At 40.2% G+C, this 16,023-nt stretch overlaps 1 protein-coding gene across 1 annotated transcript in view; it reads right to left on the bottom strand.

The window, feature by feature from the left end:
* slc49a4 (solute carrier family 49 member 4) overlaps positions 1 to 16,023 on the bottom strand; it is a 56,787-nt gene that overhangs the window by 10,686 nt on the left and 30,078 nt on the right. Inside the window, exons 6-8 of the mRNA XM_059342413.1 lie at positions 14,340 to 14,407; positions 7,651 to 7,778; positions 3,431 to 3,613 (exon numbers count right to left, since the gene is read on the bottom strand). Of these exons, the coding sequence (XP_059198396.1) occupies positions 3,431 to 3,613; positions 7,651 to 7,778; positions 14,340 to 14,407 (379 nt within the window). The remainder of the gene's footprint in view (positions 1 to 3,430; positions 3,614 to 7,650; positions 7,779 to 14,339; positions 14,408 to 16,023) is intronic.

Raw genomic sequence — 16,023 nt, 5'->3', positions numbered from 1 at the left:
TATCACCCCGCTCTAACCCGCAAATAGTTGGTTGGTAACCTCCTGATATGCCAGGAACAATAGACTTCAATAACAGATACTCTGTGCAGGTAGACAGTGGGTTACAATCCACCACTCAGGTAGTTATCTGCAAGCTCCCATTACAGTGCCTGCACGCCTGCAGCTGTGTGAACTTTCTGACAAGAAAGCTACGATGCATCATGCTCTATTAGATGACTTCGGGGTGGGAAGTGGAGAAAAGAGCAGCAAAAGCCTCCATCATCTCAGCTTGATCTTCTCTCCGGCTGTCGCAGGGAACTTGTCAGGATCCATCTCAGCACATCACACGCCCTTTGGCTCGCCCACACATTCACACACACAAGAGTAGGGACTCAAAAACAAGCACAAGCATACGCACCCACAGAGGAGCACAAAGTGCACGCTCATGCCTTCCCAGCAAGCAGTCCATCACTCAGCAAAGGAGAGAGAAGGAGAGCAGAGGATACATAATGTTTTCTTTATGAGTCCTACTCTTTTGATTGTGTGAGTGTGTGTTCACTCGCAACTGCTCCATCTACCCAAAGCTCTGTCTTTACACACCTGGTATATATTTCTGTCAAATATATGATTTATAACCACACTGAAAGATATTTAAAAATACATTGCTTGTCATCTGGATCACAGTTTGACTTATTCCTCTGTCCTTACTGTCCTTTTTTTTTTACTGTCTGAGGACATGACCACCATCGGGCCTGATCACCTACAGTTTCAAGACGCCACACAGAGAGGAGGTCAGGGTCTTGACATAATAGCCAGGAAAACAACCTCCATGACAACCTCAGCAAAAATAAGGTAGACCACAAGAAGCAACAGAGAGAAGGACAAGCCCCGAACCCATCAACAGGACTCTAGTGGACGGAGTCAGCACCCTCGGGTTAGTCGGGGTCCATATCAATGAGGATCCGACCTGGATTCATTACACCCAGACATAACCCCCTATTCCTCTGCATGCTGAGGAGGGTCAACATGGACTCCTCCCCACAGTGTAGGAAGAAGTCTAATAGGATAATCAGAGACTCACCCCACTGTCAGCCAAAAACTATATTTATCATTTCAATCATTTGCAATACTGTCTACTCAAATTTATATTACTTTAATATTTTATTTGTCTATATTTAAGCCATATATAAGTTAACTCGCACTGTCTTATATCAGATTCAGATTTTGCTTATATGTGCATGATTTTCTTTTTATAGAAATTTAACGAGCATTGTTGAGGGTGCCTGAGGCCTGAGCTTTTCATTGCCAACAAGTGCTTCTCTGTTACTGTTGCACACATAAGAATAAAGAACTTGAACTGAACTCAGACTAAAATAAAGTCCACCCACCTCCACCTCTCCTCAGTTTCATTCTCAGCTATGGTAATCGTATCTAGTTGTCCGAATGAAAAGCTAGCAGCTAGTCTGACAATATAATCCATCTTTTAGACTCATCTTTTATCTTTGAGTACAAACTGAGGAAAGCTTCTTATGCAAATGGGTTATTTATTGGCCATCCCTACACCAATCTCATTATTACTAAAGATAGGGAAACAGTAGTTACACTCATAATTAACTTTTTTACTTTAACACTTCTGTAATTATGTATTTTTTCTTTCTCTTTATTATTATTATTATCATTATTTAGGTGTGATTATTGATCCATTCCTCCCCCTCCTTCTTGCACATACCTCGCCTCCACATTCCTCTGATCAGTTATTAAAATATGGATATTAATATGAATATAAATTACACTTTCATCCATTTACACACACACACACACACACACTCAAAATACTCCCATTAACAAAAATGTGGTGTCTGTGTCTTGTGTTAACCCTGTATATATCGATTCAGATCAGTCTATTTTGTCACTTTTTTGTACTATGTAAGAAAAAGGATTTATTTGTGGGAAAAAAATCAGATTTTATAATCCTATAATAAGATATTATCACTTTCTTGAATTACTCTTTTTTGCTGTGAGTCGATACCGACTATGTGCCAAATGTCTGTTTTAGCAGTTGCCTGTAACATTGTCTCCTTTACGAGCCATCTTGGCAGGAAAACAATCAGAGTATCTCTTCTCTTAAAATCTATTGGGGAAAGAAAGCTGTGACAGCAGCAGCTACATTTCAGAATAGACCATCTAGGAAACCGAACTCTTTGCTCACAGAGACAGGTTTTAAATAGCAGCCACCTCAGCTAAAACAAATGATCAATATCCTAAAACGACTACTCTGCTGATAATTTTTTGATAAACTAAATTTTTTTACACTGGCAGATCCAGAAAGCATTTCCTGAAGGGCATTTGATGGACCCTATTTGACCTTTTCTGACATTTTATAGGTCAAACTGTTAATGATGTTATGAGAATTTTGATAAACTTTTATTATCTATTTTGGGGTATGTGTCATGTAAATGTTTGAGACCTGCTGTTTTCAACAAGACAAGCTGGTTCTGTACTCTGGCTGTCATGCTTGTTAGCAGGCCCCTGGGGCCTCTGGGCCCCACGGCTGTTCGGGTCAAACAATAATAACATCCACCTGCACTAGCAGGAGAAGCAGAAGGCAGGATCAAGATACAGTTGTCAGGCAGCAGCTGTCAGTAGCCTCGTAGCAATCAGAAAGACTTGGCAGAAGAGGAGGATGGAGCTCATGAATATTTATGAGGGTCTGAAAATATATCTCTTATTTACTCAAACAAACAGGGTAGAGCAATGTGTACCAGAGATAGATCCGTCATTCCAGCTGATTGGTGCTGTGATGTAGCCAAACTTACAGGAAAGGTTAATGAAAGCGAAGACAGGTGGGCAAAGATCACAGTGGAGCAAAACATAGTCCTGAGTACACACAAGTACACAAAAAGGCACATACACATGCAGCCACCTACATGGATGATTGAGCTTGGTTTAGTTGTGATTTCTCTTTTCTGCTGGGAAAGTCAGAGGAGAAGCAGATGACATGCTGTCCTCTCTGCTATGGGCCTAAAAATCATTATATCAAACTTTGCAGCCAATAAATATAAGGCTAAATTTTTGTTTTTTGTTTTTCTTCCTTTGTGCTGATTGTTTCAATTGCATTATAACCTAATTTTTTCTCCATCCGCCTTTTATCGGCAGCATCTGCAGGGACTTGAAATGGATTTTTGGAAACAATGGAGCCTGTTGCTTTTGGGAGGTGTGAGAAACCTGCAGGGGGGACAGAATGCTGCTGAATGGAGCAAAAATTTCAGGGACTTCAGGCTTTCTCAAACAAGAAATAGAAAAGAAATTTCTAAGAGGTGCTACCCTAATCCCATGACACTAAGTGGCACTAGTGGGTACAGAACACGAACAAATGCAATTATATTTTGAAAGCGTACTGAAGCAACAGTATTGTTTCCCCATTCAAATACATGCAGTACTCCAGTCTTACCTTTACAGTAAAATGTGAGGAAGAAGAGGAGCAGACCGGTGACCAGGTTCCCCAGGAAAGTGACCACTCCACAGGTGATGCCTTCAGGGACCGGGTACACCGTCTCAATGAAGAGCTCGAAGAATATTGGCACGCTGCTGTTAATGAAAATCCCCACTAGGATGCAGGAAGTGTACAGGATAGCTGTGAAAGAACAAAACAAAAAGTAGAATGCAATAATTTATAGTTTAACTGTGAATTATGACGTAATAGGGAATCAAATCCCATCTGAGCAAATGGTCGAGTATATGGAACGGCAGCGGTGATTAATGCCACCTTGCACAGCGTCGTATACTCTACCATTAGTTCTCAGCAGCACGGATTTATAAAGAACCCCTCATCCAGAAACATTTCATTTTAAAATGCCATCCCTTAGAGAGGCAATTTGCCAAACACAAAACCAAGATACTGTGGGTGTATGGCTGGGAAATGGTGAGTTTGCAAAGTCTCATCTTCTTCCCAACCATCGTCTTCACCAGAGAGCTGTACTACAGAGAGGGATTGGTGGGTTGGTGAGGTATTCTGTATGAGGTATGAGTTTTCCATGTCTCGAAGGTGGCTCTCTTTTGACCTGGCTAGATTTTCATTGTACTTATGCTGCAGACCTAACTTGGTCTTGACCAGTTGCCTGAGTTTAGGCTTGAAATCGACTAAAAAGCACATTTCACATCATTCCATTGTCTATGAGCATTTCAGATTATCAGATGAAGGAATACATTATATATTCAAGCTTGTTTAGTGTTACATTAGTAGGCCAAACAAAGCAGTACAACTATAACTGCAGCAGCACCAACTTTATGCATCATATTGTTTTTGTTTGTTTTTGCCATTGGAACCTACATGGATTCAGCAGATGATGCAAAAAATCAGAGCAGACTATTGTATTATGTTATTCTACTAAATATATGTGCAGTGTTCTGGACATTTGCGCTTGTTGGACCAAAAAGAAACCTTCTATAAAAGTTCAGATATAGTTCACAGTATTAATGAGTCGTTTACTTGCATATGAAATGTGATTCTATAATTCCTTCAGATCATAATGTTTGGTCCTGATTTACACTGCTGTGCTTGTAGAACACCAGTTATAAAATGTACTAGTCTATTATTATGTCTATGAAATTTATCACAGATAATACTCAATAAAAATAGTCAATAAAAAATATTTCACTTTGATTTGGCAAAAAACTAAAGTGATTTCAACATCACCTTGATAAAAATGGGACAAAATGCAGTTCTTGAATATACTGTCTAAATGTGCTCTAGCAAGTTAAAGTTTAAGACCTATACAATGTAAATATATTGACTTATGATGTTAACCTTTTAACATCATGTCAATTTGGTTTCCACCAAGAAAGCACAGAGTTTTGATAAGCAGCCACATATTACACTGCATTAGGAGGGACATTTCTCCCAGTCTGGCATGAAGTGTCACAGGAAGGTTTAGATGGCACTGTGACAGCATTTTAATTCCATTTTAAATTAGTTTTTTAATATATTGCTGTTTTTAGTTTACTGTTTAACACATTCAGTATTAAAATAGAACTCATTTCATGGATTCTTGAGTATATTAAAATCACATTTCTTACTATTTTGCCAAAATATGCACATGTCCCACAGTAAACAGCTTGTCTCATTCGCTCATAATGAGAATGTTGTTGTGCAGGCTCGCTGCTGCTGGTTTAATTTGGGTGCACTTCTTGGTTCAAATTGTAAAAAACAAACAAATAAATAAATAAATAAAAAATCTGGATTTTAAATTTGTCATTTAAAATTGTGACATGCTGACTGACTCAATCTATTTTCCGCTATAAACCGTGCAGAAGTCTGAAGCATTGTGTAGCATGGGCTTATTGGGACAACATGCAGCATTTAATTGTCAACTGTGTGTGTGATAATGTGTTAGTGCTCATGTCTGCAGAGCAATCAGAGAGCGTTCAGTATGTTTGGCCAGCTCAGGTCTCATCTCAGCTGCAGTCCTTTGGCTGGGACCTAAAGAGAAATGTGTGAATGTGTATTAGAGTGGATGTGCAGAGAGATTAAGCCATCACCTCTGGAGCATCACAGTACCCTCCATCTCCCTTATCACAGCAGATTGGTCCAAATGAGCACCCCATTAGCCTGCACGTCCCTTTAATCACAGTGCCTCTGAGGGCCCTCGCCTGCCTGCCTGTGATGGGGAGCCCAGGAGTCACTCATCCAGCCATCAATGGCAGCCTTCTTCCCTGCTCGTCTTTATTCAAACCTAATGAAGCACTGATATCAAACACTTAAAGGCGCTTCAACCACTGCACTTTCCCTGTCAAGTTATTGAATTAGGTTATCTGCCACCAAGTCCCAGAGGGCAGAGGGAGATCCCTTGAATAAAGGGAACATAGTAACAGCAGAGGAACATGGTATGTACCTTGTGTGTCTGAAGAGAAGATGTTTTTTCTCCTAGAAATTATATTGTGGGAATTGAGGACTGAAAATGTGTTCATTTGGAGCAGAAAATAGTGTTTTCGACAGAACCACACAAACACCAATCAAAGCCTAACAGACTCCATTGACAACTTCTATGCAAATTATTTATAGATTATTTAAAGACTGGTCAGGCATTCAGTCAAAGTGCTCATTACACTGATCTGTGTGTGCTGCTGACCCTCCCACACTGGGATAATGAGGTGTTTTGGCAGATTCTGCTGCAGTATCACTCCACCCTCTTGTATGATATGCCAGGTGGATGAACAAGGTTAGTGCTTGGCTGCCGCAGACTGCCAGAGTCTGGGATGAGAGGGCGTGAGACAGAAAGAGAGCAGTGCCAGAGCCTGGAGAATGATGATGGATGATGATGGCTGGAATCGGCAGCTTTGAACGTCATGCTGGTATGCTTTTTGGTTTGGCTTTGGAAAAGGCAGCGAATTTCCAAAAGGTTTATCGCTGACGTCTAATAAAGGATTGGTTCTTTAACCTATATTTACCAAACATACATTGCAGTATGTTTATCATTTTGGCTCTGCACTCCAACACTTGAATTCAGACAGTAACTACATGGTTTAAGTGGCAATTTTAAGCTTTTAGGATGTTTATATCCATATGACATCTTTTATATCTAGTCCCCAAATTTGAGGACAATGCAACAGGTAACTGATCCAAACAAACAGACAAAATTATTATTATTATTATAAAACTTGTAGAGAATGTTGCTGCATGAGGCCCAATATGTTTAGGTGACAAACACTGAATGTAAAACTATAAAACTGTATTTAAACTTAACCCCCCAGGGTATATTTAAATTGATTTGATTTTCTGTTTAATTCCTGATGGCTAAAAATTCGGAGAAGTATGTATAAAGATTTAAAACCATAGATTGTTATAAATACTGGACGTAGTCATGTGCCGTCACTCATTGGTTTGTGGACTGCCCGTTTGAAGCATCGAGTTCAGCGTAACGGCCGTTGCAATCTTTGTTTTTTGAAACCAGAAGATACATGTTTCGGAACATATTTGGAGGGGTGGATTTATGTGTGGATCTGCCTGAAAACCAAGGACAGCAGGCCTATCGCCATGTTAGTGACATGTCAATCACAAGGTAGCAACGAGCCAAATCATCCCTGGCTTTATCATCTATTTTCTTCTGAATAGGACCTATATTTACACAATAACATCATATTGTATCGAAGAAGACTTGAAACTAGCGATTGAGACGATAATATTGTCACAAGCATTTTTACTGAGGTAATGAATCAAGTGAAAAGTTGTCTCGTTTTGTATTGAGATAGAAAGGACTGGAGTTGTTTTGCAACCGCCGGTGTCGGTCCGGTTGGACTTTTTGAAAGAACTTTCTCATTTGCTTCACTGCTCAGACCAGGAGGTTGCTGTCTGATTACAACATATGATGTGGGTGTAAACACTTCCAAATTAAAGCTGAAACTCAGCAATTTTACCTCATAATCATTTCAATTTCATATTCAACAGGTTGGAATTAGAGGCAACACAACAAAATGTTTCACTGAACAAATACACACTGGACTAAGCTGCAATATATAGCAATCTCACCAGTGGTCTGTTCTTCCACAAATCCATAGTGGATTGTCCTGTATATGTCTAATCAACCTGAGAAAGACCCCAGCTCTGCCTACTGAATTCATTCTGCGCTGCCTGCATGCAATGTCACCTTGACAGTGCTGCTGCTGTGGACTCACCTGCAGTGGAGGGGAGGTGAGTGACTCTGCTTAGACATGTTAGTGTGAACCACGTCGAGGAAAGTGAGGCTCCTGCCAGCATCAGCACCAGGATCAGCTTCAGCATCCCTCGAATGGAGTCTGCAAATCTGGGAGAGGGTGGAAGAAAAGAGGAATATCAATTTTTATTACACTGAGGCAAACCACAACATATTCAAGATACTGATCCTGAAGTACACCAAGACAAAAGGCAGACAAAGTCACTGAAGTGAGTGAAGACAGCTGCTTCAGAAACAAGAAGCATCCTTCATAAATACAATGAGCAGCGGTGCAATTTCTAAATGTCTGCTTCCTCTGTGACTTGTGTCATAATCTATTACTGGAGACATGTATTGTTTCAGAGAAAGGCTGGATCATTTCCTTCTCCCACTTGTTTCTGGATGCGTCAGTTGTACTTGTCATTACACAAGCAGAGACTCCAAGAGTTGATTCAATTTGTTTCACCAGTTAAGCAGGCGGACTTGAGATGCACATTGTAATATACTGTGGAAGACAAGCCACCAGGCCATTCCAAAACCCTCTCTCTTGAGAGTCGCGGTTTCCCTTTGTAGCTCTTTCTAAAGCCTCATAGTTCATTAACTCCTCTTCGCTCCTCTGGGTATGCATATGCATGCTTGTGAAAGATTAGATGAAGCTACAGAAGCCTGTAGCAAAGAAAGACACTAATTACTTTTGTTTTGTTGCTCACAGACAAGATGCTTAAGAAAAGAGGGCTGAACTTGACAATGAACTTAATGCAAGAATAAAAAGAAGTGTTTGAAATGGCTGATTAGTTCAGCTAGGTTGTGAAGTTCTGTCAGCGTGCTGAGGGCCAGGGGAGGAGGGAATCATCCTTTGGACGGATAATGAGAACATCTCCACTCAGAAAGTTCCGTGCTGGCATTTTTAGATGACATCAGTGTCTCGTGGGATTTCACCAGCTGTCATTCACAGCCTCAACACATTACTTCCACGTTCATAGGACATCAGCTACATTCTGAATTCTACCTTAGAGAAAATGCAGGGTTTGTACAGCAAAAGAGTCAAATTTAAGCACTTTCAAGGTACCTGAACCAGAATCTAAAAGCCTTTATCAACTAAATGCTTACAATAACTACAATCGCATAAAAAAGGAAAAAAAGCAGATGGATGCCCTGATGATGGCATGAAGCAGAATGAAAAATGCACCTCCTTTTCATTTCGGTGTCCATTTCAATCAGTCTAGCTCTGCATCTGCGTGACACACCAGGAAACAGGATAGTTTCATTTAAAATATTTATTTTTTTGGATACATGAGTGACTGTGTAGAGGAAACACCAGATTATGTTGAAAATTAAGTATTTTTTAAGTAGTTCATTGAAGCAAGTAGCAACTGCTGCTTATTCCTAACCTGAAAAACATTACAGTTAAAATCATTTTTCAAACTTTCAACACTTAGCATGAACCATGACAATTTAGAGCAGGCTCAAGGTAATATGGGATTTTGGCTGGGCGACAATTCAATAGGATAAATTATCTTCTTTCGATAGAATCATATAGTCATTAAATTAATAACAAAGCACATCCTATCTAAATGTCTAAATATAAGCTGATGTATGTACGGTATGTATGTTTAGTTTTCTATATTTATATATATTTCTTGAAAATGTTGTGTTAATTTTGCACTAAAGTTCTTAATTAAATGAGAAAATACTCAGTACAGTATACAAAACTGGGTTGTATTAAATGTGGTTATTTCATATAGACTATATATTTATTAAATGACCAGAACACATGCTATAACATAATATATACTGATATCATCACTTTGATCATATTGTCCAGACCTTTATCCGATAATATGATGAACTGTGTTGGCCTTTTCTAGAAAACAGATCTAAAGTTGTCAAAAAATGAGCTAGTCGCACTGGGAGAGGCAGTGGAGTCAGACGGTTAAGTGCTCACCACTGCACAGTGATGCGTGGCTCCACTGCCCACAGCTACACCCCTCAAATCTGCATCACCCATCTGCCTCTGACTGGCTCAACCCTTCAACCACTCCCGCTGCCAGAGAGGGATGAAATCCTTAGCAAGCACCGAGCCAAGCCCTCATGTCTTTGCGGAGAGGATCACAGGCGACTCTCCTGTATCAATTCCAATCTGGAACACCATAAGTAGCTTATTTCCTATACTAACTCTGATGGTCCCTGAGTCCACTTGATAAAGAGCTTGGTCGCTGATTGGCAAGATAAGTCAGGTGCATGACACAGTTTGACTGAAACGACTACAACAGAAAACCACTGGCTTAAATCTGACCGATAGCAACACAAACATCTTTCCTCATAAGTCATAAGATTTTAAAGGGGGAAGCCAGCTGCAGTCTGGGGTTTTCTTATTGTCAACAAATTCTATGAGCACCAAACCAAACAGTGAAAGCTACTAACTAGTAATGGCCGCGTATAATTAAATCCTGATATAAAGTTTACTGTTCCTCTGTGCCACATAACTCCATTGTTGTAGAAAAAAAAATGACAAAACACATCACCACACTGTTGCATTGGGTGAAATGCTACATAATTACTATGAAGGTAGTAAATGTAGTTTATTTTGAGTAAATTCCACACATACTGCTATTGCATATACTCATTATAAAACTGGTAGTTCCAGTCCTTGATGATGACTGGCAGAGCCATGACTTAAAAAAAAAAAAACATCGAGCTGTGACCACACAACTACTACTGTACTACTGTGCCAATAAATCACCTATTTCAGCTGAATACATGATTGAGGTCCTTTTAGAAACAAAGGGGCTTGGATTTGTTGTTTCTATAGGATTTGTTGACAATAAGAACAATCCAGAATATTGAACCACAAAACACTTGCAAACTAAAGGTTTAGCTCGCCTGCAGTGATGTAAGTCACAGCTGTGTCACACTACTCACTGAGTAAAGAGGAGCATGTCATCTTATGAGGTAATGACAAAACTAAAAGTCTATCTTTTTCACTGCTCTAACAGGATTTATTGGCCATAAAGATAGCATCATTTAAGTCATGTAGAATCAGATTCAATTTTCTGCTCCCCAGTGCCTGCGGGGAATGATGAAATATCATTTTTAATATGATATTATCAATCGGGCCTATCAAAGTTTTTAGGTGAGGGACATGCAGTAAATAAACAAATAGATGACCAGCATGCGATCACAGATTGTTCCCGTTTGCATGCAAAACAAATTAGGCAGTGGCTGATTCTCATTTGTGTTTGCTCTATCTCATCTCATTAACCTGGAGTATTGTTTGGCTCAGACCCATGAAGGAGAATAACCTGGTTCTGTTTTTCTGCCTCCCTCACCTCCTCTTTTCCCAGGGCTTGTAACAGGAAGATAATGAGGGACGCTGGTTAGTTTTTCTCTCCACCATCCTTAATCCGTGAAAAAAAAAAAGTGTACAGCGTGCAACTGTTATTCAACCAGCTTCTGTCACAGCCACACAATTAAATAGCTTCCAGATTGTTTGTTAAATTCTTCCACGACTCGTGTCTATGCTTGTGCCACACCTTGGAGCATCCAACACTAATTGAACCTGCTGCATCAAGCACCCTGCCACTCAAATATGCCCTGGCAAAATACAGGCAATGAAATGTTTGCAAGGTTGGTTTTTTTTGGCAAAAAGCAAGTACTAATCCCCCAAAGAGATGTAGCTTTGCAGGGGTATAAACCACTTAATGTGAAACTGCAACACCTGCAGCACAAAAAGCATTTAGAGGGGGCTATTTTCTGCCCCCTGTGGCAAACTGTGCTCAGCATTGGCACAGTACAGTGCTGGCTGGAGGGAGAGGGGCTGCTAGTGGCATGTGATAAGTCACATGCTGACATTAACATCTTAAAGGCTGCTTGAGGGTGAGACAAGGGACAAAGACTGCTCTCTGCTCAGTTCATTACCACAAGCTGTCCTGGGAATGTATCTAATGATGCCATATTGCAGCAAGTTGACGAAGAAGAGGGAAATAACAGAGAAAGGCTGCATTTAGTTTTAAGGCAGTAGGGAGAGGAAGAAAAAATATTGCCTCATTTCCTCCTTTTCTGCAGGTTCACAACATTTCTCTAATCAAAAGACCTCTGTCTGATTGCATCTAGGGACTCATCTCCCATCGGACATTAACAATCAAAGACAAGATGATGTGAGGAAAAAAGAGCCATCAGTCTGGTGACTGATGATAATTAATGAGAACGGGCGCTCTCTGTTGTGAATGACTCAAGAGTAGCAGTTACGGATCACAACAGGTGACACTTCAATCAGGTTATGACTTATCATTATTCCACAGATGCAGATGTGCAATAGGAGGATTTAATGGTAACGAAAAACAGAAATTCTGAAATACTAATGACAAAACAATGAAATGTAAAGTTAGATAATCACTGTTCTGTTAATTAATTTATACATGAAGATATGTGTACTGTCTATATCTGTGGACAATAAATAATCTCACTCAGGGGTATCTTTCTTTCTCAATTGTCTGTCAGCTTGAGACATTTTGCTCTCCAAGCACAAAACATTACCTTTTTTATAACCCTTCAGACAAAATAACATATATTTGTAAAGAGGACTTTTAACAAAAAGCCAAAAAGCTTTTTTTGGCCTGTGCTTCCAAACCTTTGAGCCGCAGTGTGCGTGTAGAGAAAATCACATGTGGCCAATTGTTAAAGCTAAATTTCATTTAACTACCAACTGTTGCACCAACGAGACTAATCAATCCCTCCAGTGACTCAGAGTCTATGTAATCAACACCAATAATTCAACAGCTCTGTTTACATACACTTTCATCTCGTGCCGCAAACAGCTTCATTGATTAACAGTGGGAGTTATGGTCTCATTTCCCTGATTACAGCTTTAAGAAAACAGTGGGCCTGCCTGGAAGTGCTGATTGGGCCGAAGCCTGCGATAAACATATATCCGCCGGAGCCAGAATGAATCCCTTGCTTTGCAGACTCCACACTTTGTCTTTGCACCGCGGCTCCCTATCCATCAATGGAGGTGAAGTGGCTGTTGCATTAGCATCCACCCCCCTCGCTCTATCACTGTGTTGCTGTATCAGATCAGATCATATATTAGAGGAGAGTAGATGAGATTAGAGGAGCAGGAGAGAGACCCCCTCTCTTTCACCTGAATTCAACTCTCGACTTCTTTATACAAGATTTATTAAGTTATTAATAACGTTATGTACAATACAGCTTTCCTTGTGTCAGAGTGTCAGGGGGATACAATGAAGTGCAATATGTATATATACTGAGGGGCCAGAGTTATTTCTCTGTGAGGAAAATTCAAAGGCACAAGTTACTGGTCTTGTTGAGGAATCAGATGCACAGCAAAGGCTATCAAACAGAACACTGAAAACTGTTTTTTTATGCTAACTAGACAAACAGCATCTCAAAGTTGAAAACATGTTCAAGTCAGTACTTCTACTTTGCCATCATCTCATTTAAAGCCAGTGTTTCCCAACTTTTTTGGCCTGCAGCTGATTTAAACAAAGCAATGTCTACTGACTTGTTGGATGAATCTGTGAGCTTTGAGCAGTTCAATTGAAGGGTGATTTTTCAATCTAAAAGTGTTTCATTTGAATTTTTACCCATGTGAAGGTGTAAAAGTATTGAGCATTTTACAAGAAAAGAAAAGTTCAAACTCAGCAGCACAAATATACCTGTTCTTATTTTTTATCCATGAATCATCTCCTGCCTCCGATTTATTTGCACCCCTTTTGTGGCTCCTGACCACCAGATCAGTCATTTCTGATCTAAATTGCTTTTTACATATATATTGTGTATTTGCTAGAGCAAATACTTTCTCAAAGATCCTTTATAAAATACTTTCCTAACCTCTGAAGTCAATGTTAAATATTAGGATGGTTGCAGAGTAAAATTAAATGTTTTTTCTCACAGATTTTTCTTAACATCACGGTCATGGTGGGTACAATCTGCCTGTCTGGTATTCTGAGCATCATATAGACATGAAAGATTCAGCTGCAAAGAAGGTCTGCAAATGCAAATGAGAGGTTACAGTAAGTGCTTATTTTCTAATTTGATGCCTCACCGGGTCCATTGAGTCTTCACTGAGCTGGGCGGTATTAGCCTGATTATCAGACAAAATTGTTGTTTTGTTTTCACTTAAACGTTGAAAAAGTAAGAGATCACTGGGGTGATTCAGAGGTCTGGAACCTGGAAACTGTGACACTGCATTTATGTTCACTTTTAAAGTTACTTTAAACGATATGCAGTAGTCAGACAATGAGAAAGCCACATAATAACATGGATGAGGAGGCTGCATTTAGGTTAGCCAGGTTGATGGAGTGTGTTTATAGGAAATGTTAAACAACAAGCCAATTATACTGTAGAGAGGATCTGCATCACATGAGCAGTCCAGATAAGATTTTGTAGTCTGGACTCTGAGAGAGAGGGGCGTCCTTTTTTCCTATAAAGGAATGCACCATTAATATATCAGAATGGTTAGTTTTTAAGCATGCAATGAATGCTATTTGTGCCACTGGAAACCTACGCCTCAGTGTTGGTGTGGAGAAAGGGGGTGGGGGCTTTTAAATCACGATGCTGGGTCAGTCATAGGTGATGGACAAAAAGTAATAAGTCGGGTAAACAAGCAAGTCCAGTCACAGAATAAAAACAGCTAAATATAAAGTAGCTTACCTGGCCATTGCCACTCCAAACACACATCCACCAACAGTTGACCAGAAACCAATCCAACCTGCGTCCACCTACATGTCAGGAAAAGAACAGGGGATGTGGTAGAAGGAGGGAAGAAGAGAAGAGAGGAGAAGGTTATTCAATGTTCAACAGTCTGTGACTGTGGGGACAGAGCTAGACAGAAAGCAGGCAGTAAGTGTCTGAAGTCTGCCGAGGCCTGTCAATCACCGCGTCTGGTAAATTGCCAGGCAGCAGTGCAATAAGAGCAGCTGTGTTTGTGTGTGTATGTGTGCAAGACTGTTGTCCTTACTTATTTACACGGATGAAGGCCAGTGCATACACTTGGCCCTAAAGTCCGGAGAAAAGACGCTATGGCCAAGGGACTGCAGCAGAATCAATATGAGGTAAAGTGTAGCACATGTGCACACACACGCACGCACAAAACCAATCAGTGTGTAGCATCCAGGCAAGAACGTCTCCGAGTGCCAATGAAGGTGTTTGGTTCCCATCAATCTCCCCGAGGCAATAACTCACATTCAACCAAATCCAACCAGATGGAGGATGAGACGGCGAGGGAACAGAATCTTAAGTAGGATCTGATGCTTTTTGCTTAATCATACTCTGCATCGACCGGTCATGAAAGTCTATAATGAAGAAAAGTGGACTATCAAAGTTAATAAATGTAAAGTGTCTTCTGGCTTATTAAGTGATGAATGTCAAAATGTCATATTTTCGTGTGTGGGCCAGCCTCGTGTTTGCGTTGCCCAAGGCGGCTTGGTGAGGTGAAGTGCACCTCCCCTTTGAGTAAACATCGAGGATCAAAATATTTGATTCACAAACATTTCAAAACACCCACAAGCCCATGGCACCTATAACTACCTCTTATTATCTTTGTAGGCTGTGTGGCAACAGCACAAGGGTTCCAAGGCGTTTAATGTCACATCAGTTTGTGCACCAATTTAGGAAGCGAAACATAAATTGCTTGCCAAGCCATTTCAATTCAGAGATGCAAATTACTGTGTTTTATGAGCGGGTGGAGAGTTAATTAACTTCAGTATTCTTAGTGCCTTGGAACCCTAAAAAAGGGCCAGCTTTGAAGCTTAATAATGTCTGCTGTACTGTGATTGTGTCAATAAGGAAGAGATGACTGGTGTAAGGGTAGGAAAAGCCTGGAATCAAGACTCTTGACACATTAACGTGTTTGTTTTCACTAATTCTCCCTCTCTAAATCTCTTGTTATAAGCCATTTTAAGCCAATAATCAAAGACCTTATCCTTAGCTTTGGTTCTACATGGTATTCCTACACCGACTCACTCCATGTAATCCCAGAAAATCCACAAAACAGTCTTTAACAGCAAGAAAGTGGTATATCTGAAGACAGAGCATGCATTTTTGATAAAGTTAAACAGTGCTCCAGAACTTCACAAGTGATTTTGTAAGGTAATAAAAAACAGCAATCAAACTAAAAGAAGCAGGGCACGTCGGAACTTCGACTTCTGTGAATTCTAAATCGCTACTCCCTATTAAAGCAAGAACTGATCACAGTGAGGCACCTGTTTTCTGAGTCATAATCATTATGGTGATGCTTTGCTCCATGTAACATCCTTCTGCCTGCAGGTCTTTCATTTTTCCTCCAGCTGAGCTCACACACCAGGCATTCAAACCAGAGGAGTGCAGCACTTTCACA

The sequence above is a fragment of the Centropristis striata genome, chromosome 10, assembly GCF_030273125.1.
Source record: "Centropristis striata isolate RG_2023a ecotype Rhode Island chromosome 10, C.striata_1.0, whole genome shotgun sequence".
In the NCBI taxonomy this organism is placed as follows: domain Eukaryota; kingdom Metazoa; phylum Chordata; class Actinopteri; order Perciformes; family Serranidae; genus Centropristis; species Centropristis striata.
Note: the sequence above shows the minus strand (reverse complement) of the source record. Positions and strands in the feature narration are given on the sequence as shown.